The 23,069-nt window shown below is 31.3% G+C and overlaps 1 protein-coding gene across 1 annotated transcript in view; it reads left to right on the top strand.

The window, feature by feature from the left end:
- The window catches only part of Bma-sma-1 (putative spectrin beta chain, putative), a gene marked incomplete at both ends in the record, with an annotated part of 30,151 nt that overhangs the window by 2,324 nt on the left and 4,758 nt on the right, over positions 1 to 23,069 (top strand). Inside the window, 54 exons of the mRNA XM_001895946.2 lie at positions 581 to 688; positions 834 to 988; positions 1,223 to 1,451; positions 1,784 to 1,971; positions 2,162 to 2,253; positions 2,398 to 2,488; positions 2,720 to 2,894; positions 3,115 to 3,336; positions 3,593 to 3,801; positions 3,945 to 4,122; positions 4,257 to 4,403; positions 4,717 to 4,877; positions 5,065 to 5,266; positions 5,689 to 5,925; positions 6,121 to 6,270; positions 6,511 to 6,690; positions 7,112 to 7,318; positions 7,492 to 7,643; positions 7,917 to 8,112; positions 8,372 to 8,548; positions 8,748 to 8,897; positions 9,241 to 9,501; positions 9,791 to 10,185; positions 10,439 to 10,634; positions 10,955 to 11,065; positions 11,157 to 11,258; positions 11,412 to 11,536; positions 11,820 to 12,087; positions 12,282 to 12,427; positions 12,752 to 13,157; positions 13,300 to 13,413; positions 13,831 to 13,941; positions 14,126 to 14,275; positions 14,439 to 14,606; positions 15,017 to 15,226; positions 15,426 to 15,535; positions 15,640 to 15,769; positions 16,049 to 16,257; positions 16,488 to 16,695; positions 16,979 to 17,100; positions 17,225 to 17,408; positions 17,593 to 17,826; positions 18,025 to 18,188; positions 18,371 to 18,553; positions 18,799 to 18,969; positions 19,211 to 19,457; positions 19,836 to 20,105; positions 20,370 to 20,540; positions 20,667 to 20,882; positions 21,143 to 21,317; positions 21,578 to 21,681; positions 21,784 to 21,915; positions 22,530 to 22,703; positions 22,795 to 23,021. Coding sequence (XP_001895981.2) covers positions 581 to 688; positions 834 to 988; positions 1,223 to 1,451; positions 1,784 to 1,971; positions 2,162 to 2,253; positions 2,398 to 2,488; positions 2,720 to 2,894; positions 3,115 to 3,336; positions 3,593 to 3,801; positions 3,945 to 4,122; positions 4,257 to 4,403; positions 4,717 to 4,877; positions 5,065 to 5,266; positions 5,689 to 5,925; positions 6,121 to 6,270; positions 6,511 to 6,690; positions 7,112 to 7,318; positions 7,492 to 7,643; positions 7,917 to 8,112; positions 8,372 to 8,548; positions 8,748 to 8,897; positions 9,241 to 9,501; positions 9,791 to 10,185; positions 10,439 to 10,634; positions 10,955 to 11,065; positions 11,157 to 11,258; positions 11,412 to 11,536; positions 11,820 to 12,087; positions 12,282 to 12,427; positions 12,752 to 13,157; positions 13,300 to 13,413; positions 13,831 to 13,941; positions 14,126 to 14,275; positions 14,439 to 14,606; positions 15,017 to 15,226; positions 15,426 to 15,535; positions 15,640 to 15,769; positions 16,049 to 16,257; positions 16,488 to 16,695; positions 16,979 to 17,100; positions 17,225 to 17,408; positions 17,593 to 17,826; positions 18,025 to 18,188; positions 18,371 to 18,553; positions 18,799 to 18,969; positions 19,211 to 19,457; positions 19,836 to 20,105; positions 20,370 to 20,540; positions 20,667 to 20,882; positions 21,143 to 21,317; positions 21,578 to 21,681; positions 21,784 to 21,915; positions 22,530 to 22,703; positions 22,795 to 23,021 — 9,800 coding nt within the window. The remainder of the gene's footprint in view (positions 1 to 580; positions 689 to 833; positions 989 to 1,222; positions 1,452 to 1,783; positions 1,972 to 2,161; positions 2,254 to 2,397; positions 2,489 to 2,719; positions 2,895 to 3,114; positions 3,337 to 3,592; positions 3,802 to 3,944; positions 4,123 to 4,256; positions 4,404 to 4,716; positions 4,878 to 5,064; positions 5,267 to 5,688; positions 5,926 to 6,120; positions 6,271 to 6,510; positions 6,691 to 7,111; positions 7,319 to 7,491; positions 7,644 to 7,916; positions 8,113 to 8,371; positions 8,549 to 8,747; positions 8,898 to 9,240; positions 9,502 to 9,790; positions 10,186 to 10,438; positions 10,635 to 10,954; positions 11,066 to 11,156; positions 11,259 to 11,411; positions 11,537 to 11,819; positions 12,088 to 12,281; positions 12,428 to 12,751; positions 13,158 to 13,299; positions 13,414 to 13,830; positions 13,942 to 14,125; positions 14,276 to 14,438; positions 14,607 to 15,016; positions 15,227 to 15,425; positions 15,536 to 15,639; positions 15,770 to 16,048; positions 16,258 to 16,487; positions 16,696 to 16,978; positions 17,101 to 17,224; positions 17,409 to 17,592; positions 17,827 to 18,024; positions 18,189 to 18,370; positions 18,554 to 18,798; positions 18,970 to 19,210; positions 19,458 to 19,835; positions 20,106 to 20,369; positions 20,541 to 20,666; positions 20,883 to 21,142; positions 21,318 to 21,577; positions 21,682 to 21,783; positions 21,916 to 22,529; positions 22,704 to 22,794; positions 23,022 to 23,069) is intronic.

Genomic DNA, 23,069 nt, shown 5'->3' with positions numbered 1-23,069 from the left:
AATTAGCAATTATTATCGATCAACTATTGACTATCAATTACCAATTAATTATGTTATTTATTTGCTGCATCTAGATTATTATCGATGCATTTTGAAATATTTTTGGCTAATTCAATACTCCTTTTTATCTGTTCCGTAGTTTAGGCTTGTTCCGAGTTTCTGAAGTTTAGTGATTTCCAACTCATTTGGTTGTTTCTTCTACATTCATTCATGCGTCTATGTGAGAAATAGCACTGATCGTTTTTTTTTTTTTTAATGTAATTTTTAAAATAATCGTTCCTAATTTAGTCTAGGAAATATTTTCGTCTTTGTTTTTATTTCGTTTTTGTTCTTTTTTTGTTTTTTCTTTTCTAATATTTATATAGATTTCTTTATGTCACGATAAGAAAACTAATGTTTTTTTCTTATTTATTAATAAGAGCTGTGATTTAACCGTCGTATTTTGTTGGATTCAATAAATCTTTAAACTATTTAAAATAATAGCATGAATCATCGGAATCAGTGCTTAAAGTGTATTCTAGTTATGAATAAAATCTGACCATTGATTATATATAAGGTTCTTAAGACTAATCATTTACAGCTTGAAAATATTGGTGCAGAAGATATTTTGGATCGAAATGAACGGCTTATTCTCGGTCTCATTTGGACGATCATTCTTCGCTTCCAGATTGATACAATTTCCATTCCGGTAAACTAAATATATATTGATTGTTGTATGATTTTTAAAACTTGTAAAAGATATATTCACTCCTAGCGGAAATTTTTTAAAATTAATGAGATAAGATTAATTCGCAAATTAATTTGTTTTTGTCTATTAGAATATTAAATTTTAGATGGACGAAGAATCAGGTGAAAGAAAGCATGCGAAGGATGCTCTTCTATTATGGTGTCAAAGAAAAACAGCAGGTTATGCAAATTCAAAAGTAGAAAATTTCACCACTTCATGGCGTAATGGTTTAGCTTTCAATGCGTTAATTCACTCTCATAGGTTAGCATAATTTTATATTCATTTATTAAGTTAAAAATAAACTACTGCTTAGATTAATAGTTCTTTTGATTTTCTTAACAGCTTACACTATTTAATATCTTCTTTTTGATGTATTTCTCTTTTTTTTTTTTGCTATATTTGCTATCTTCATCTTCTACATTAATTCAAATAACTAAAACATTGTTATTTTTATATCTCATTTAAAATCATTTAATTAATAATGATAATTTTAAGGCCAGATTTGATTAATTATGAAAGTTTGTCACCACAAGATGCAATCGGAAATTTAAATAATGCATTTGATGTAGCAGAGAAGAAGCTAGATATTGCACGTTTATTGGATGCTGAAGATGTTAATGTTGCTCATCCAGATGAAAAATCTATTATTACTTATGTTTCACTCTATTATCATCATTTTGCAAAGCAAAAAACAGAAATGACTGGTGCAAGAAGAGTTGCTAAGGTTGGTCATAAATAATCAGTTTGTTTAGATCATTTAAATTTTATATAAATATTTAATCCAGATTTGTTCCAATCTTAACACCAATTCAATTCAGTTATTTTGAAGTTAAATTTTGATTCAGTTGAAATTACACATTATCAAAGTTGTTATTATAGTGTTTCTATGGAATATTTCATTAAAATGGTGCAAGAAAAAACAAAAAAAAGTGATCATAATTGGGAAATATTAATGATGGAACAAAGCTCAGTGTCGTACACAATCTTTTTTTTTTTTTTTTTTTTTTTCTTGGAATAGTAATTAAACATATCTTTAATTATACTGATTGTTTATAGATTGTTGGTAGCTTGATGTCTTCTGATCAACTTCAAGAAGATTATGAAGCGCTATGTTCAGAATTACTTCTTTGGATACAGCAAACCATTACGATGCTAAACGATCGAAAATTCCCAAATTCGCTAAAAGGAATTCAGGATCAATTATTAGCATTTAAAAATTATCGTACTGTGGAAAAACCACCAAAGTATGTGTTCTTTTTCCTTTTTATCAGTTTATTTCATAACAGTTAATGTATTTTTGTCTTAATTATTTTCATCAAATAGTTTTTTTTTTTTTCTTTTTGATACAATATAAAATTTTCCTTTCGATATTTTATAAATGATGATTTGTCTATGTTAATAAATATTACTTTCTAAAACAAATGAATATTTTAGATATAAAGAGAAAGGAGAATTGGAAGCTTTATTTTTCACAATACAAACAAAGAGAAAAGCAATGGGGAGAAAACCATATGTTCCGCCAGCAGGTATTTTTAACTATTAAAATAATCTTATAAAATCGCCATCAATCATTATTGAAATTATCAAAAATTTGCATGCTTTTGGGGAAAACAATATCCTTGATAGAAATTTTGATATATTTTTGTTAACCTTTTAATCCTCCATTTCAGGCCTATTTATGCATGATATTGAATCAGCTTGGGCACTTTTAGATCATTCCGAAAATGACAGACAGTTGGCTCTTATGATGGAATTGCGAAGGTTTAATTAATTTATTAGTTTTTCTTTTCCTTTTTTTTTTTTAGCTTCTAACCATCTTTGTAAAAATCAAAAATGAAATCGAAAATGACTTACCGTTGAATTTTGAAACTAGAAAGTTTATTGTTTAAATGAACTAAGCCAATGATTTCTGTTGTTTGAAAAATTTAACTCTATTGTAGCTAATAGTCAATGCAATATATAGATTACAGATATGTAAAATAAAAATTTCAGACAAGAAAGATTAGAGCTTATGGCGCAGAAATTTGAACGCAAAGCAGGATTACGAGATGCATGGTTACGTGAGATGAGTTCTGTCTTGCAAGATTTTGATTTGGGTAGAAATATTGCTCAAGTTGAAGCTTCCCTGAAAAAACAACAAGCTATTGCTGCGGATATCCTGCCTAGAGTTCGTTATTCTATTTCTGCTCTTATTTTTTACAGTTATTTCTGTGGTAGTAAATGAGAGTAATTACATTTATTGTATTTGCTGTTCAAAATTATATTTTACAAAGAAGGAAAAAGAATTAATACAAAACTCGATTTTATTGGAAATAAGTGGAAATGAACTTTTCCTCTTCAGTTCTATTTGTAGTACTTAAACAGGAAAACTTACGGCGATATTTCAGGAAAATCGATTTAAGTCACTGTCGTTTATGGCTGCGGAGTTATCGAAGGAAAATTATCATGATAGTGATAAAATCCGAATACGTGAACGTGAACTTTTAGATAAATGGTCACAGTTGCTAGCGGCTTTGGAAGCACGACGTCGTGCGCTTTTATCATTAAGTGATCTAATGGGTTTGCTTCGGGATATAGATACATTGTTATTGGAGATACGTGCGTTAGAGGTAAAGTTCATTTGTCGTGAATCATTTGTTAAGTTCTGCGACTGTTACGTGGTGGAAATTTCAGTACGGAAAAGTTTTTTCTTTTATCATCAAAGCCTAAAGCTTAATTATGGTTTATGTTTAAAAAAAAATTTCTGATAGTGTGCTTTGAGGATTTCTTCCATTGATATTATTTTCACAGTGGATTTCTTGTTGATATTATCATTAATTATTCTATTATATTTAACTTTATCCTTTGCATTAGCTGTATTTTTAGCCTCAATTTCGGAGTCGTGATGTTGGAAAACATTTGTTAGGAGTGCAGGATTTACTTGGCAAACAAGAGATTCTCGAAGCACAACTCAATTCACAGGGAGAACTTTTGAAAAATGTCACATCACATGCATTGGACTATATTCGAGGAAAGGGAGAACAGTATGATGTGTTGCAAAGGAAACTAGATAATGTGAGCGGTCTTTATGAAAGGTAAATCCTGATGACATTATGAAATAATTTAAAATAAATTATAATACAGAAATTTCAATAATTTTGATTTCAATATATTATGATAATTTCGATTAAATGCTCGTAGAGCAGTATTTTTTGTGACATATTTATATCATTTTTAGTGTTGTACAATTATGCCAACAGCGAAGGATAACTTTATATCGTGCTCGTGATTTATACCGTTTTATTCAAGATCATGAAGAGGAAATGAGTTGGTTACAGGAGAAAGAAGATTTATGCATCTCACTTCTCAAAAATAGAGACCTTTCAGCTACTGCTCAATTAAGACGCACTTTTAAGGTGATTATTCTAATTCTTTTTTTTTCAATAATTTTTTTTTTTTTAAATTTTCAATAATTTCGCTTTCTTTCCCAAACTTTTCTTTCATTACAAAGTGAAGTGAGAAGTTTGTATTTTATTTTTCTTAATTTTAGAATTTGGAAACTGAAATGGAAGGACACTGGCAAAGAGCAAAAGGAGTGATTGCAGCTGGTGAGCGACTAATAGCAAATGGTCAAAATAAAGAAGATATTCAAACGAGAATATATAATTTGCACGCTAAATGGGAGCAGCTAAGAAAAGTTGGTGAAATTTTGAAACATACGAGAATTTCTTGGATTATTAAGATTTTCGAGATTTGCTACTGCGAAATTGGTTTTGAAGCATATATTTATGAACTGTTTTAGCAATGTATTATAGGTACACACTACAAATGTACACCAGTGGAAGTTTTAATGTATCAAAATTTTTAAGTCTTAATGTACTTAGTGGTGAAAGGTTTTCAAAGTAAAATTTTGGTATAGAAAAGTGCCGAAAAAGCGAATGAATTATATACTGTTAACGTGTTTATTATATATCTTTTTTGTCGATGTACAATTCGTTCCACTTTTTTAGGTAATTGAAGCGGTTGGAAGATGGTTGCGTGAAGCTGAACAAGCTCATCAGTATTTCCAGGATGCAAATGAAGCAGAAAGTTGGATTCGTGAAAAAATGCCACTTGTTAAAAGTAGTGACTATGGGCGTGATGAACAAGCATCAGAAAGTTTGCTATCAAGGTGAACTTTCTTTTTTTTCTGTCCCTTTGTTTTGTAGATTTGTTTGCTTCAAATTTTAACTTTTCAAATTTAATCCATCTCCACTACTTTTGCAAAAAGTTAAATTCTTTTAATCTTAAAGTCTTATTGTTTTTTTATTATTACTAGAGACCTTCAATGTAATAATATTTAGTATTTTCAATTGAAGGCATATGCGTTTGGAAGAAGAGATTCAGGCTTATCGAGCTGATATAGTAAGACTTGAAGAGATGGCAAGAGAGTTAGCAAATACGGAATTCATCGCGGGCGCCGTTGTGCGTATCGAAGAAGATACTGAAGAGCTTATTGTACCTCAAGTGAAGATGTTATACCCTTACTCCGGGAATAATATCGAAGTTAAAAAAGATGAGGTTAGTACCATTATTTATTCTCTTTATTTTAGCATTATTTTTAGTTATTGAAATATATGTCTTAGACATTGTCAAATGTTGTAATTTACTTGCCGGAAAATCTGATCCAATTCATTTTGTATTAATTTAATGAATAATTAAACAGTAGTCAGTTTTTAATTGTTTATTTCTATTTTTTCCCTCCTGTAGCTTTTCCATTATTTCATTTTAAGTCACACTTTAAATTATCTTTGCAGTTTTTCAAAATTTCTTTTTTATAAATTCTGAAAGTGAAATGAGAATCATTAAAGGATTTATTTCTAGCTCTTGACTATTTGCACAGTCAGTCAAATGAGAAGTTTTATTGAAAATCTGAATTACTGAATAAGGATTCAATAAGGCAGTCAACATCTTTGAGATCAGTTTAAAATTTTTATTTTAAGATATTAGCACTAATCGAAAAATCAAACAATGATTGGTGGCGTATTTTGAAACAAGATGGAGTAGAAGGTTACGTACCTGCAAATTATTGTAAAATTGTGGAAGGCGAGACAGTAACGGTTGCGCAAACAATAACTACTCGGAAGTCGGAACGCGAATCACAGGGTTCCCGAAATGCTATTATGGAACGTCAGGAAGCTATTAGCGCTGGTTATCGAAATCTGAATAATTTGGCTGAGGTAAAGGAATAGTTTCTTTCCACTAACGGAGTAATAACCTTTCCGTATTAGTTGTTTCATATATTCTTGTTCATTTCAATTTTTAAATTTCCAAATCTATATCTTCAGTTCGTTCAAATATTTTGAAATTCATCCTGTAAATTCTTCTGTTTTTTCATTTAAATATATTTGCTTACAGAATTTTGCGAATTTTAGGAACGCCGGCGACTTCTCAATGATGTAATCAAGTTGTTTAAATTCTTACGTGAATGCGATCAATTTGAAACTTGGACAAAAGAAACAGAAATGTCTCTTTCTGATAGCACTACTTCAGATAATGTTAAGACTTCACGAAAGAAATTTAATGTAAGTTGTGGAAAAATTTTCCTAAATCGTTGAAATTTGAGCTAAGATTTCTATATTATAAATTGATGAATTAGTAAAAGCATTTTACCTTTGCAATTGCTACATACACAAAGATCATTTAGTACTTCGAACAAAGTTTGGAATATATTGATACTACATTTGAATATCATTAAATGTCGAGATAAGATGATAATTACATAATGTTTTAGCTTCATATCTTGTTTTTATTTATTTTTTTAGAAACTCGAAAATGAAATCAACACCAACGGTAGAATTCAAATTAAACGAATTAATGACGTTGCCGAAGAATTAGTTAATGAAGGTCATAGCCATAGTAATGAAATTCGACGACGTCAGGATGCAGCGAATTTGCTTTGGAACAAAATACGTGATCTTTTAAAGATAAAGCAGCGTCAACTTGTAAGTTAATTTGTCTAACAAATGATTTTTGATATGAGATAGTCTAGAGTTATAAATTTTTTTCTTTTCGGTCTTATGAAAATGAAATGGGGAACAAATCTGAGGTCAAAAGAATTTTCCCGGTACTACCTTTTTTCTTTAGATTTTTTCATACAATAATAATTTGCCGTTAATGACATTTACCAACTGTATGTTATTTTTATCAATCCTTATCAAAGATAATATAGATTATGTTGATAATATAGCTTATTTCAATACATATAATATTAACGATATATATCAGAACATTCAAATAATTACTACTAGAAATTAAAAGCAGTATTGCTGTGGCATAGCTGTGCTATCTCCTAGCACTTTTTATGCAGTAATTTTAAACTTTATCTATTAGCCCTTCATATATATGTTTATGCAATCATTTTAGGAAGCAGCGGAAAGAGTTGCAGCATTTAATGAAACATGCGAAGACGCTCGATCATGGATGCAAGATAAATTTGACTTACTTGAACATAAAGTTGATATGAATGATCCAAAAGCTGTTCAGGCAGTACAGAAACGTTATCAAAACTTGGGAAAGGATCTTAAACCATTGGAGGAAAAGATTCGTTTCCTGCAGCAACTTGCAGATGAGGTTTCTTTGTGGTTTTTGTTTTTTATTCGTGACAAAAATATCATCTTGTAGCTGTGAAGAAATCTCAGCCAGACAGTCATCAACTTTTTTTTTATTTCCAGTAATTTAGCATACATTTGAATTTTCTAAAATGATTTAGTTAAAAATCTTGAATGAACTAATGCATATTTTAGGTAAAGAAAGAACATCCTGAAGAAGCTGCTAGAATTGAACAAATGATTAAAGAATTAGTTAAAATGCATGATGAACTGAGACAAAAATCAGCTGCACGCATTGAGGAAGCCGAACAAACACAGGGTCATCAAATGTTCGATGGTGCTGTGAAGTATGGTTTATTCTTTGAATTATGCAACAGAATTAGTTGTCCATTTTAGTATTCGAAATATTTTCCAATGCAGAATGATTTTTTAATATTTATTATTTTTCGCTAGGATTTTACTAGTATCTGCTCATTTAATATAAAAAGCAGTGCTTTCTAAGATATCATTTATCAACTAAGTTGATTTGCAATATTTTTTGTTTAGCACTCTGAAGACATCTCATATTTGATGAAATCTCATAGAAAATTTTTATTTGCTGACTAATATTTTTTTCTTAGGAATTTGCAAACATGGATTGACAAAACAAAATTAATTCTTGTTGATAATACCCGACCAGTAGATGTTTCATCAGCTGAAGAATTACTGAAGAAGCATTATGAGCTCAACGATGATATAAGTGGTAAAAAATATGAATTCGATTATATACGAGATCTTGGACAGCGTTTACTGCAAAAAAATTCTGCACTTGAAGATGTTTGTGTTTTGAAAATTTAATTATAAGGGATGGGTTTAAATGATTTCAAATATCTTATCTTAAGTTTAGATGGGAAACTATTTGGTAAATTAGTGAAAAAGAAGAAGATTATGATTTCATTATCATTAGGTCTTTTGCAAAATTTGAAATTACTAGGAAAATTTTGACCTTTGAAAATTTAAGTTCGATTGCATGGTCAATTGACGTGTTTGATGTAAATCGGCTTGGAATAATAATATGTTAAACAATATCTTTCAGGTAAAGGGAAGTCTGAAAAAGTTAGACACCGACCAGCAAACACTCAATGCTTTATGGAAAGAAAAAGAACGATGGCTGAAAGAACTTTTGAATTTACAGTTATTAAATACCGAAGCGGAAAGAATTGACGCAGCGACAAAAGGACATGAAGCTTTTTTGGAACTTTCCAATCTTGGGGTGTTTTTTCATATCTTAAAAGTTTTTGGAACTAATATAATTGACTTTGACATTGAAAGTTTGAGGTTACAATATAATTCTTTCGACAATTCCGTTTTATTTTTACAATTTTCTATTATTTTGTTGTATAATAAAATTTAATGGATTTCATTTTTTTGTGAATTTGTTCAGATCTTGAAGTCAGTTTAAATGAATTCAGGATTCGGTAGAAACAGCTGAGAATTTGTTAAAGCGTCATTCGGATTTCGAAGCGAAACTTCGAGCTCAGGAAGATCGATTGAAAGTTTTCGCGAGAGGTGCCGATCAACTGATCCAGGCAAAACATAGCGAAGCAGATTTCATTAAAAAGGTTATCTCAGAAGTTGATCGTTTCGCGCATTTCAGTTTTTATTATAAACCCATCAAATTTGTCTCATTTATTTTCTTGTATAATAGGCAACTAATCATTTCCCAAAAGCTTCTAAACAATCTTTTACTTTGTTTTCAGTAACTAAGTAGTTTTATTTGAAGTAAATAAGAAATGATTGAAGAATTAATATGAGTTATGCATTATTTAGTGAGCCAATTGTTTGCTCTCATTTGTTCATTTATTTAATGGCTACTTTTTTTCTCTTTTTTTTTTTTTTTTCATTTGAATTAAAAACAACATCTTTACCTTAGTGAGTGAAACAATTATTTTCTCAAAATTTCAGCGTCGTGATGATGTTTTGGCTCGTCGATCGTTAGTTCATCAAGCAGCGGCAAAGAGGCGTGCACAGCTAGAAGCATCACTTCAATATCAAAATTTACGCCGGAATATTCAAGAACTGTCTCAGTGGATAGCGGAAAAACGGAAGATTGCAAATGATGATTCATATCGAGACACAGCATCTATTACAATGAAATTACTGAAACATAAAGCATTCGAAGCAGAATTGAAATCAAATGTCGCACGTTTAGACGAATTGAATGCGGTAAATTAATATTTTGTAAATAATTTTTGATATACTGAAGTTTCACTTAAATTAATGTCGTTTCACTTAAATTAATGTCGTATCGATATTATTGTTGCTATATCCGAGAAAAATTACTATCTCAGTTATCTTTCATAATAGCTTTAAAATACATATGTAGTAGCACACTGAATGCTGAATGAATAGGATAGATAAAATACTATTTGTCTATTTTAGTCGAAGTGTATTTGGAGAAGTAATGATGTCTTCCCTACTTGTTTTCTTCGTAATTCACTTATGTTTCTTTTAGGAAGGAAATTCGCTGATAGCAGCGCGGCATTACGAATCGAAATCCATTCGCAGATTGTTAGATGGTGTAAATGTCGAATGGTCTGATCTTTTACGTGCAGCAAATGCTAAAGGAGAATGTTTGAGACAAGCGGAAGATCAAAAAGGATTGAATGAAGCTCTGGATGATGCTCACTTGAAGTTAGACGAAATACAAGCATCTTTGAATTCGAAAGATTTAGGATCTGATTTGCGTGGTGTGAAGGAACTCATCCATAAACAAGTTGTTGTGGAGAAGGAAATGACTGTTTTCGAGAAAAGAGTTCTTGAAATGATGGAGAAAGCAAATGCTATGATACAACAGGGACATTTTGATTCGACTGCCATTAAGAGAGCTGTGCAGAAACTTACTGAAAGGTTAATTCTAATTACCTTTCATACATGGTCCAATCATTTTTCTATTTCTATAAACAAAGCGAAAATTTCAAGTGATATATTTTAGATCTTTGATTCAGATTTAGGTACAAAATTAAGAGGTTAAAAATTTCTGAGTTAATAAAATACTCGTGAAATAATCGTGAAAATTCTATTCATTCGCAAATAAATTATTTCGAAGTGATTATAAAGAACTGAAAATTTCATAATTTTAGATAAAAATGAAAATTTTTAGGTTTGAGTCATTGAAGGAACCAGCCAAAGATCGTCGGATAGCACTGGAAGAAAGCTTAAAGTGGCATCAATTATCGTTTGATATAGACTGTGAAATGCACTGGATTTCAGAAAAGGTTCCAATTGCATCATCTGAAGAAACTGGCTCTTCTCTTACAGAAGCTACCAATATGCAAAAAAAGCATGAACAGTTGGAGGTTAGTTCATATTTTTAAGTATATTTATAACATTAATGAAATTACTTGAAGATTCTAGATAGAAATGTATGTATTAGAAAAAAACTTCGTCTTGGTTTTTAACACGAAATTTTTTTATGATTTGATCACTAAGATAATTATAATAGTCAAATGAGTTATTGCATTTTTTTATTTAACAGTTTTTTTTTTGTTTCCAATTATGACTAATTCATTCTAAATTTTCTTCTGTTGTAATATGTTTTCTTGTATTTCGAGTTCTTTCTCTATGTTTTTTTTTTTTTTTTCAAAATAATGTTTATCAAGGGATTTTTAATTTACAGGCGGAGGTGGCGTCACGATATCCTCATATCAAGCAGACATTGAATCGTGGTAGCAATCTCATTAAGGAGAAGCATTATGCACAGGAGCAAATACGCACTAAATATGAACAAGTATTGTTTATTTCCATGATTTACTTATCTTTTATATCTGTGCAAATATTTCCAAGTTTCTCTTTAATTTTACTTAATTATTCAATTGCAGCTTGCTGAAGCGTTAGAACATTTAAATAATTTAATGCGAAAGCGAAAAAATTTGTTGGATTGGGCTTTAAAAGAAGAGCAGTATATGTTTGATGCAGCCGAGGTAACAGATTATACTTTTTCTAGCTTTTCTTTTTTTTTTTTTTTTTTTTTTAATATAATACATCTTATAAAATTTATACACATGGTTGAATTGATCATCAGCTTTGGCGGATCATTTTAAAGCTTTCTGTTATTTTTGATCAGTCGAATTTAGGTCGATTCTTGGATGAATGAAAAACGGGGAGCATTAACATCAGAAGATTACGGTCAAGATGAAGATGTAGCGCAAAAGTTGTTAGCTAAACATAAAGCTCTACAAGCTGATATGGTTACATATAAGTATGTTTTATGCATATGCATCTCTCATTGTGTTCATTTTTCTCCTAATGAAATTGATTTACTTATTTTTGAAGCAATTTGCCAATAGATTGGAATGTAAAATATTTTTCCCCTTAACACGATGAAAGGACGCAAAAGCTTTGATAGTGAACACCTTGTGTAATTAATTGTGGCTTCGTTTATCTACTTCATTATGTAGGTTTTTTGTGAGAGGGCACTGCTGATGTGTAAGATGCAATGATATTTTCATTTGTGAGACTATAATTTTTCATTTGCTTTATAGGCAATGGCTTCAGAAATTGGCAGTTCAGTGTAAAGAATTAGATAATTCGAATCGATCAAATAATGAGCGATTTATTATGAGGCAAACAGAATTGGAAAAAGAATTTGAGACACTTTCAACTTTAGCAGATGAAAGAAAACAACAACTTGAAAATGCAGTCTATTTATATCAGTATTTACGAGAAAGTCAAGATTTAGAAGCGTGGATAAACGAACAATTACTGGTTGCAATGAGCGAAGATTATGGAATCGATTATGAACATTTAAAGGTTAGTTGGATGAAATTCAATGCTTTCGAACTTTCGCTTGTCTGCCTGTTTTATTTAGAATATATGGGCTAGAATTCAATACTTTAAATGAATTGAATTCTCAGAGGAGTTGATCTAAGATTCATAATAAACGAGACAATTTCTTTGACCACTTTTGTATCGATTATTGCTAATGTAAATGGTACGCACTTCAGGAATTACAGAGCCGTTTTGAAGATTTCAAACAAAGTGTCAAAACAGGTAGCGAAAGATTTGTCCATTGTGAATCAGCAGCGAATGCATTGCTGAGACGTAATCCACCGTTTGCTCGTGACATCTTAAAAAGACAGGAAAAACTCAGGTGACTAGCACTATTTTCCAACATTTTGCAGGTTTCTCGTCTAAATAACTTTTAATTTACCTATTTAGTCTTTCTTTTACTAAACTTTTTGCGTGATCTATTTGTACTTTATGGAGATGATAGGCAATTTTTATTTTTCAAAGCCAGAATGAAGCAAAACTTTCCAAAATTGCATTTCTTATCTTGTCACGGAATTTTATTGCTAATGATTTCATTAGCTTGGATATTTTTTCCTTTTAGAGTCATTTGGTAGTTTGATGAAGTCTCCATGAAGTTAGGAATAATCAAGCGACTTTTTCCAATACTTCGGCTTTAAAACTTTAGGTCTGTTTGGTCCTTGCTACTAGATTATATTGAAAGTCGCGATCAGAAGCTGGAAGCGGCAGAAGAGTTACATCGTTTCAATCGTGATGTAGCTGAGAATCAAGAACGAATAGCTGAGAAGCAAGCTTCAATTCCTGCAGAACTTGGCAAAGACATTAAGCAAGTGCATTCTTTGTGGTTGAAGCATGAAGCCTTCGAGAATCAGCTTGGTGCTATGGAGCAGCAGTTACGTGATCTATTAGAAGAAAGCGCACGCCTGAAAGCTACTTATCCTGGTGGTAATGCGGAACATATTACAACACAGCAAGCAGCTTTGGCTGAAGCTTGGCAGGATTTGCAAGATGCAACTGTTACACGTCGTGATATGCTGAAAGCTGCTTATGATTTTCAACGTTTTTACGTGAACGTGAGTGGTGTTAAGAGTTTTTGCCAGTGGAATGGTACTCGAAAAAGCATTGCATAAGCATACTTTAATGTTCTATCATAATATTTAAGATTGGCAGATGTTCGTTACGTAAATGGCATGCAGTAGCAATTTTAATTTGTAGGCTCGTGATTTGATTGCATGGACAGAAGTCATTGTGAGAGATATGCAGAGTAAGCAAGTAGTAAATGATTTGCAAAGTGTGGAGTGGTTGCAAAAGGAGCATCTTCGCTTGCAGGTAAATTCATGAAATAAATCAAGAAGGCTTTTTGTGAAAGAAAAGAATTGGCTAAGTTAGCATAATTTTAACGGCACTCTGAATTATAGCTCATTCATCTTACAATTGGAACTGAATTTATCTTAAAATTTATATAATTTTCAACGATATCTAATCATTTATGAAATACTTATTTATGCAGTAATAAAAATTTTGGCAGCCAAGTTTTACTGACTTATTTTACCTACTGAATCAAATATGGTATACAGCACTCGAACTCATCGTTCATCAATTCTTTCCCTCTGGTTTTTTTTTTTCTTTTTTTGACTTCACTAGCGTATGCGTAAATTTGTAATGTATGCTTATGTTCGTGGTTGTTTAGAATGTTTGTTTTCATATTACGATGAAGCTTATCTCTTTTATATTTCTGAATTTTAGGCTGAAATAGAGGCGCGTGAACCGGATTTTTCACGATTAACTGGTCGCGGTGAGCAGATGATAGCAAAAGACCACTATGCAAGCGCAGAAATTACTGCAAAATTGAAGCAGGTAAAAAAAAGAAAGCTTGTTTGTTAAGCAAAAAATAAAATTCAATCTTAAATGAATCTTATAAATTAGAAATTCGAAAATTTCGAGTGAACGAGGTTTAAAACAGTTTCCAAATCATTGTTTCTTTTATTATTGCCATACATAAAATTGTATATGAGTCTAAAAAATTTACCTCCCTATTTAGGTTGACCAAGCTTTGAAACGAGTCCGAAATGAATGGGCCATACGGCGGGAATGGTTATCTCAGATACGTGAATGGCATGCATTCCAACGCGAGGCAAAACAAACTCTGGCTACAATCGCAGCTCGACAAGCAACACTTTGCTGTGCGCAGGTATTTTGAACTTGGTTAAAGCGAAATATAAAATTTATTCTTTTTTATATCAGTTGTTAATCTTTCATGCGTGGCTAGTTTTTATAAAGCATTAAATAAATATCTTTAAAATAATATGGTAGTAGCAATTTATAATAGGTTACTGTAGCAGCAATTTTTTAAGATTGGAGGAACAGTGGAAGAAGTTGAAAGTCAAATTAAGAAAGTGGAAACATTTCAAAAGGCACTTGCAACTCTTGATGATCGCATTGTTGCTTTACAAAAGACATCAAAACAATTGATTGCTGCTAAACACATTGAATCCTCGAAAATCGATCAGTATATGAAGCAGGTATGAGAGGACTTAAGATTTATTTTAAAGTTTTCAGTACTTATTAGTTTTAAAAAAAAAGCATTTTTTGGAGGAATAAATTATCAGGACTTGAAATAACATAGAATTTATAATGTTCTTTTTTAGCAGAAGTAGAAAAGTTAACTGACTGTTTATTAATTGGAAAGTAATTTCTCTTTATTTACATTATGTGGCTTACTCTAAGTATTAATTGAATTTGAGAGAGTGAAACATCTTTTTACGGGTATTATTTAGTTGTGTGGTGCACATAGCAGCCAAAATTTGCTGAGATTTCTAGGAACTAGACATTTGGGATATTTCTTTCATGTGTTCAGTTATGTTCTGTTAGTTTGATCATTTTTCTCTTTGGAGGAGCATTTATTTTCGTAATTTTCTTTTTGTTTATCAAGGTGGAAGGAGCTCTTACACAGCTTCGTGTACAATTGAATGTACGTAAGAGTATTCTGGATGATGCATTAAATTTGGCTCGTTTCAACAGTGATATGATGGAGATAGAAAGCTGGATTGATGATAAACAGAAAAGAATAAATGCTGAAAGTGATAGACAAGCAAAGTTAACAAGTATCGAAGATAAAATGAAACGCCTACAAAAGCATCAGGTTTTGTAATTTAATTCTCTAAGATAGAGTAATTTCACTATTTCATATTGAGCCAGACTGAGTACAAATTTTATTATTAGGCTTCAGTTATTTTTTTCTTAGCTTTGCGGCTTTAATGTTTATCTTTTTGAAACTTAACCTTTACTATTAAATTTTTAGGAATTATAATTTGTTTGAGCAGTTTTATTTATTTTTTCAGGCAATGGAAGCTGAATTGTCAACAAATGAATCGCGAATTCAGGAAATTAGGATGCGAGCACGAACATTAGCATCCAAACCTACCAATGATGGACATGACATTAACAAGAGGTTTGATTTATTCATTTTTATTAAATTAATTTTCCAGTGTGAAATTTTGTTTTGTCTTTCACATTTAATATCGTTTAATCACTGTAAAAGTATCCTTAATTCAGGACTGGTGCTATGCTTAACAAATGGGATGAATTAGTAGCTATGTCACGTGACCAAAGTAGTGCATTGGAGGAAGCTCGAGATTTGCTTGATTTCAAGCAGCTTGTTGAAAGGGTTATGCGATGGATAAGTGTAAGTATAAATAAGTTTTACCTTTGCAATCATTTATTCACAAATTTTAAATCATCTAATTAAGATTATTCAAACCATTAGAATTTAGTAATTTTAGTATTGAAATACAATTACTGGTATTAAAATAATGAAAGGTTAGTATTAGAATGCAAATGTGATTTAATATTTCTGATTATAGGATTTGTAATGTGTCATTCGACACAACTCTGTTAAATTTTCTGTATTAGTTCAGTTATACGGAAGAAAAAATGAATTAAACAAACGGAGAATATTTTCCAGGAAAGAGAACTTCTGATTAGTGCCGGTAAGATGGGTCGTGATATGGAGCATTGCCAAGCATTGCTGGAAAAATTGGATGGTACACAAGCAGATGCAAGTGTTGATCAAACTTCCATTGAATCTGCGAATTGTTTAGGTCAAAAGTTGATTGCTCAAGGGCGGTCTTCGAAGGATGAGGTGCAGCAGCAGCTGAAAGAACTAAATGAAGCGTTGGTTCCATTTTTCTTAATTAAAAAATTTTAATTGTTATACAGAAATGTTAATGGGATATTATAAATATTGCAAGAAACACGGAACTTCTGGTCACTGAAAAATCACGGAGTTAATTTTTATTTTGTTATGACAAATGGTTGATTATTGGCGAAACAATACTGCAATATAGGTTCGTTCGCTTTTTTTTGGTCCAAGCATCACTATTTTTTTTTTTTTTTGATTTTAGTTGGACACAGGTGCAAGTCAAGTTAAGTTTATATCGCTCACAGCTTCGTTCAGCACTTGAAATTCACGCATTCAATCGCGATGTTGACGATACTTGTGAAAGGATTCAGGAGAAACTTACTGCTGTCACAAGTGATGATCTTGGAAAAGATTTACATTCAGTCGAAGCATTGATACGTAAGCAGGAAGCAGTGGAAAGGGACATGACTGTTATTCATGAGAAGCTTAAGTTACAGTTTATATATTCATTTTTCTGTTGAGTAATTTATGCTGAATGATTTTCTGTTGAAAATCTATACAAACTTGAGTGAAATCACCAAAAAAAAAAAATAATTTTGTTAGTACCACTACCATTAATTTTACTGGTATCTCTAGTTTGCGTTATTTCATGTGGAGAAATATTATCATATTTGAAATTTTCAGTATTGGATTTTTGAGCAAATATATTAACAGGTAGTTTCGATGTATATGAATTACCTTCAATTATTTTAGGCGCACGATATTGAGGCACAGAAACTTCTCGATAAGAAACCTCCGCTGTGTAATACAGTTATTGAATCATTACAGAAACTGGAAATTTCTTGGAAGCAGTTAGCTGAACGAGCAACGGCAAGGTTATTCCTTTGTACTTTTTTTTCACTAAATTTTTATTAGAATTTGATAGTAAATAGGAAGTTTTTGTTCAAAATTGAGGACAGCTATTTTTATGAATATATTCCATTCATTAACATATTACAGGGGACAAGCATTAATGGCATCTGGCGAATTACACAAATTCCTTGATGCAATGAGAAAAGCTGAAATCTGGGCAGTAGATGCGCTCAGTCGACTTACAACTGCGGAAAGTCCACGTTCTGTAACAGACGCTGATGCATTTATTGCTAGACATGTTGAAAAGCTTGCTGAAATTGATGGGCGACAGGTTCTTCTGATTATTTATGTTTTTTGTGGAAAAAAAAAAAGTCTATTGTCCACCTCATTTTAATTCACAGTGTTATAATATTACTAATTTGCACAAATTTATTTATCAAGTGCTATACTTGATTCTTTCTAATGTTTGATGTAAGCATTTTTTGGAATTTATTTTTTTCATTTTTTCATTTCAGCGTGAAATATCAGAGTTGCGGGAATGGAGCACGCGATTGATTGCTAAACAATCAGATCATAAAGGTGAAATACAACGAGCTATCAAACGACTTCAAAATGTGGAGCATCAGTTACGTCAAGCATGGGAAGCTCGAAACGTTGCCTTAGCTCGAGCTCGAAATCGCCAACTGTTTGCTGATCAAGCTGCTCGTGCGGAACAATGGCTTGCATCTAAAGAAGCATTCCTTAAGCAGGTAACAATTCCATTTTTAATTGAAACTTTCGTTATTTTCGTACAAGCAAATAAATGCTGTATAAAATGCTTCGCAAAGTTTTTGGTCTTATTATTTAATATATTGCTTTCCTCCAGTCATACATGTTTCACGAATTATTTCTAATAAGTGTCGTGGAGCTGTTTTTTTTAAATTTTCTAATTTATATGTTTATTTCAGGCAGACATGGGCGAGAGTGTTGTTGCTGTTGATGTCCTACTTAAGAAGCACTATGATTTTGAAAAAACCCTTATTGCTCAGAGTGATAAAATCGATGCCCTGAAGAAAGATGCGGATTCGCTTGCATTATGTGATGTTGATTATCGTAATGAAATTGAGAAAATGTATGCTGATGCAGATTTAAAAACTTATTTTGAAGAAAGCTATATTAGCTTTATATGATAACTATATATTTCAATCTACAATAATTCAGGATCAAAATTTTTCTGTGTTAGCTTTTGAGATACTTTCTTTTCTGTTTTTTAGTATTATTAGAACGTAAAAGAAAAGGATTTTGCATTTTCAGCCGGGATACTGTTCTCTCTCGACATGCAGCCCTTATGGATTCATGCAAACGACGTCGTGAATTGCTGAATGAATCACGTAAACTTCATGAATTTATCGACAGTTGTGGTGAACTGATGACGTGGATTAATGCAAATATCCAGCTTGCATACGATGAAAGTTTTTTGGACCAAACAAATTTAAGGTTGGTTTGATCGATTTGATCAAAAAGCTTCCTTAGATAAATAAACTAATCAGCTGTCTATCGACAGCTGACTCAGTGAAGTATTATTTATTGAAAATAACCTTCCAAGATGTGCTCGATAACGTTTTTACGACTTATCTAAAGTTTAGAAATATATTACCACTTTCGTACCATAATTAAAATTGCTATAAAATGGAGTAAAGAGTGTTGGTAATTAGAAGATTTTGAATTTCTGATCTTTATAGGGCCAAACTACAAAAGCATTTGACATTTGATGCTGAGTTGGAAGCCAATGAAGGTCGCGTAAACTCGATGATTGAAGCCGGCAGTAAGCTCATTACTAGCAAACATTATGCATCTGATCGAATCACTTTACAGATCGCTGAAGTAAAACGAGGATGGGATGAATTACGAAGGTAATATTTTTATGATTATTTTATCATTTTTAACAGCTTTTTAAATACAATTCTCTTTAAGTTTAGAACATCATTACTGACAGTTCCATAGAATTTGTAATTTTTTCTGATGTTAAATGCCTTTTTATCTTTTAGTTAAACGTACATGCTTCATTTAAATGTACGTTGTAACATTTATTCTTTCCATTGCTTCAAATAATAATTAGTTTTAAAAACTGATATGACTATTAATTTTTTTTAGTAAATCAGAAATGAAAAAGCGACGGTTATGGGAAGCTAATGAAGCATATCAGTTGAATCGACGTATTGAAGACTTAGAGAAATGGCTTGAGCGAGTAGAAAGCGATTTATCAAGTGAAGATCACGGAAAAGACCATATGTCTGTTGAAACACTTATCAAAAAGCAGGATGATTTGGAAGCTGAAATCAAATCCAGGAAAGATGCTGTGAATGAAATTGTCTCTAAAGCACATGAATTCCAGAAGAAGGTTAGTAAAAAAAATTTTTTTTTATAAAGAATGATGAGTAGTTGTTAGTTAATTTCATAACTTCGCTGTTAATATTCAAAGTGCTCTAATGATTATCGTTTTTAACAGTGATGATCACTTCACATTTCAGCGGAATGTTGTATGTGTTCCAGAGCACTGAAAAAGCATGTTTTCTTTTTCTTTGTTTTAATAATTGTAGTAGGCATATTTGGTTGAGAATTTGGCTCAGTATATGGTGGGATATGTGCAAATGAAGTAGATTGCTGCTATAGTTCATATATTACTAGCTCAAAAATTTAGTAAATAATATCGTATTTTCTATATTTAGATTATAAAACTACCTTATCTCGGGAATTTAAAAAATGTTAGCGATTTCAGGGTTATGCAACTGCTAATGATTCATTAGAAATGGCAAAAGCTCTCGGGATACGATACAATGAGCTAAAAAAACCTTGCATAATTCGCCGTGAAAACCTAAACGATGCTTTAGCATTTTATGGATGGATATCAGAAGCAGAAGAGCAAGTTGAATGGCTAAGTGATCGAAAACGACAGACGATAAGCACTGATTACGGCGATACATTGCATGCTGTGCAGTTGCTTACCAAGAAGCATGCACATCTTGAGGCTGATGTTAATAGCCGGCGGGTTAGATTTCAATTCTGCGAATTAAATTAAGACATTTCATCTATTGAAAGATGAAACTAAAAGCTTTAGAGATTAAGAGTGCTTAAAATTTGACGGACGATAAAATCTTCTTTCTCCTAACTCGTACAATGAATGAGAAATAAGTTTCTATCGGTTTTTATGCCAGAAATAAAAGATTTCGTGATGGATTCATTATAGAAAGTCTACATGCTTATTTTGCTTCATTTTTCTTTTTCTTTTTTATTTTAACAAAGTAATCTCCAGGAAGCGATAGCAAAGGTCGAGGAAAAGGGTCGCAAGATGATAAAAGATGGGCATTTTGCATCAAATGAAATACAGGAAGTTCTAGACGAATTGTCGACTTTGGTTTTATCTGTAAAACAATTCATAGACGAAAGATCACAAAAACTGGAAGATTCTTTACGAAGTCAGCAGGTAATTTGTTGGTCATAAGAAATTCAGCTTCAAATTTTGCAAATTTAAAGAAATTTGAAAAAAATTTATGAATAGAATCTAATGGAAGTTCTTCAATTTGTTTCCACAATTTCACTTTTTTTTCAGTATTATGCAGAGGCTAATGAAGCTGAGCAATGGATGCGTGAACGCATGCCACTGGTGGCAAATAACGATATGGGTAGGGATCAGGCGGCTGCAGAAGGGCATTTGAGGCGATTAAAGACACTAGAAAATGATATAAACAAATTCTTTAATGAAATTGAAAGATTACGGAAGGAAGCGGAAGTAATGCTTACTGCAAAACATTTTGATTCTACGAATGTTAGTTTTATTTTAAAATTGTAATTATATTATTTAGTTTATTATTTTGCTTATATTTTCACACTAAGCTTCACAATCTGTTTTCTTTTCTACCTTAAAACATTCTTAATTCTTATTACCAATTTATGATTCGTTTTTATTTTAATATCTATACATATTATGTGTACCTGTAAAGTCTATATCTAAAATGGAGACTGTCCATTTTTTTCTTTTTTTTTTTAAGTTAGATTTTTACCCAGATTAAATCGTCAATCTTTAAGCTTTCGTCAAAACAAACCAAATTAGAAGAACTATACAAACAGCTGAGAGATGATATTGCAAGACGTAAGGTGCAACTGGTAGATTCAGCAAGATATCATGCCTTCGTTCGCCAAGTTGATGGTCTCGATCGATGGCTTTCAGAGAAATTAGAAATCACTAAGCAAGAAAATTATGGTATGCACAGTTTGAGTAGTGAAACTAAAAACTAATTTTTCAAGCTTTACCCTGTGAGTGATTTAATCTTTAACTATTTGGAGTTACTGATACGTTGATATTATGTTAATATACGTTTTTCTCTCGTGATAGTTCTATTGGATAATTTGTTCATCAAAATAGCACTTTTGGGATTATTGTACTGAGTCTGAGTCTGTTGTATCAGAATATTAAACATTACTATTTAATGTTTAAGCTAAGAGCATTTAAATCAAATTCAGGCCGCGATTTGGCTGAATGTCAAAAGCTTGTAACCGAATTTGATCAGGTTGTGCGTGAATTAGCTTCTGCTGGTGAAAGAATAGCTGCAGTGAGAAGAACTCAGGTAATTCTAATTATTTTTTTTGTTAGTATTCAAAAGTTTTATTAAAATTGCTAGTTTTTTCTTAGTTTTGCTTTATAAAAATGACACTATTTGGGGCTTCAGGAAGAGCTGCTTCGCAGTGGTCATCCATTTGGTGTGTCGATTAAGGCGAAAGGAACTGATCTACAACATCTTTGGTCTCGAGTCAACGAAGTAGCTAATGAACGTCAACAGGCTTTGCAAGGGGCTATTCAGGTTTTGCATTAATTTTATCATATATATCATAGGAAAGGATTTTTTTATGTTCTTCAAATTTTTCTTTATGGAATATGCCATCTGAAATTTCCTACATTTCAAATTAACAACACATCAACTTGCACGTGATACAAGGAAACTACGAAAAAATTCTCGAAACATCATGCAACAAAGTTTTATTACACATTGTAAATAAAAGAAATTACGACTATATCACCATATGTTAAATGCAAAATGTGATGATAATAGTGTTAAGCAATTGATTTCTCAATTTAATAATCTTAATTGGATATTATCCATCACTACTACTGTTGTGTTTTCCATATGTAAATATTCCTTTTAATTACTCATCTTGAATATCTTTCATTCATAACAGATTGTAAAGGTTACATAAATGAAATTAATTTGATATATATACTTAAAAATTTTCTATATTTTTTTAAAAAAATAATTATATATATATAACTGTTTTAAAACGTTTATCTTATAAAGAAGGAAAGATCATAAAGGCTGAATATATACTATAATAATTTACATAGTAACTATTATTAGTGTTAGTGACAGTTGTAGCATGTAAACTTCGGTCTCTATATTTGAATTATTTCCTTTTAAAGGTTCATAAATTCGATCAAGATGCTGATGAAACTCTTGGTTGGTTGGAAGAAAAGGAAGCGCATCAAGTAGCACTTGAAGGTGAAGATATTTCGCGTGCTGATCTTCCTGCGTTGAAACAACTAATGAGTAAATACGATGAATTTATGCGTGGAGTTACAGCAGTTGAAAAACAGGTTTTTAATTCATACTTGAATTTATAAATGAAAAAAAAAAAAAAAAAAAATGGTGAGGTTAAAGTCATCATGTTGAAAATGTGTTTTTTAGGTCAACGATTTAAGCCGTGAAGCAGAACGTTTAATGTCATTATATCCTGATACACAGGAACATCTAGTAGTGCGTAAAATGGGAATGGAAGAGCAGCTGAAGGATGTAATCAGTACTGCTAACAAATATTATGAAAAGCTGCAGCAGATGCGAAATTTACAGTCATATTTCCAAGAACATCGGGATTTAATCATGTGGATCAAACGTTTACAACATGCTATAACAAGGTAATTTGTCTTTAATTTTTTCCATATAAAATTTCAACTGTTTATCTT

This window comes from Brugia malayi, assembly GCF_000002995.4.
Source record: "Brugia malayi strain FR3 genome assembly, contig: Bm_v4_Chr4_scaffold_001, whole genome shotgun sequence".
Taxonomy (NCBI): Eukaryota; Metazoa; Nematoda; class Chromadorea; order Rhabditida; family Onchocercidae; genus Brugia; species Brugia malayi.
The sequence above is the reverse complement of the archived record's forward strand: the minus strand, read 5'-3'. Positions and strand labels throughout refer to the sequence as shown.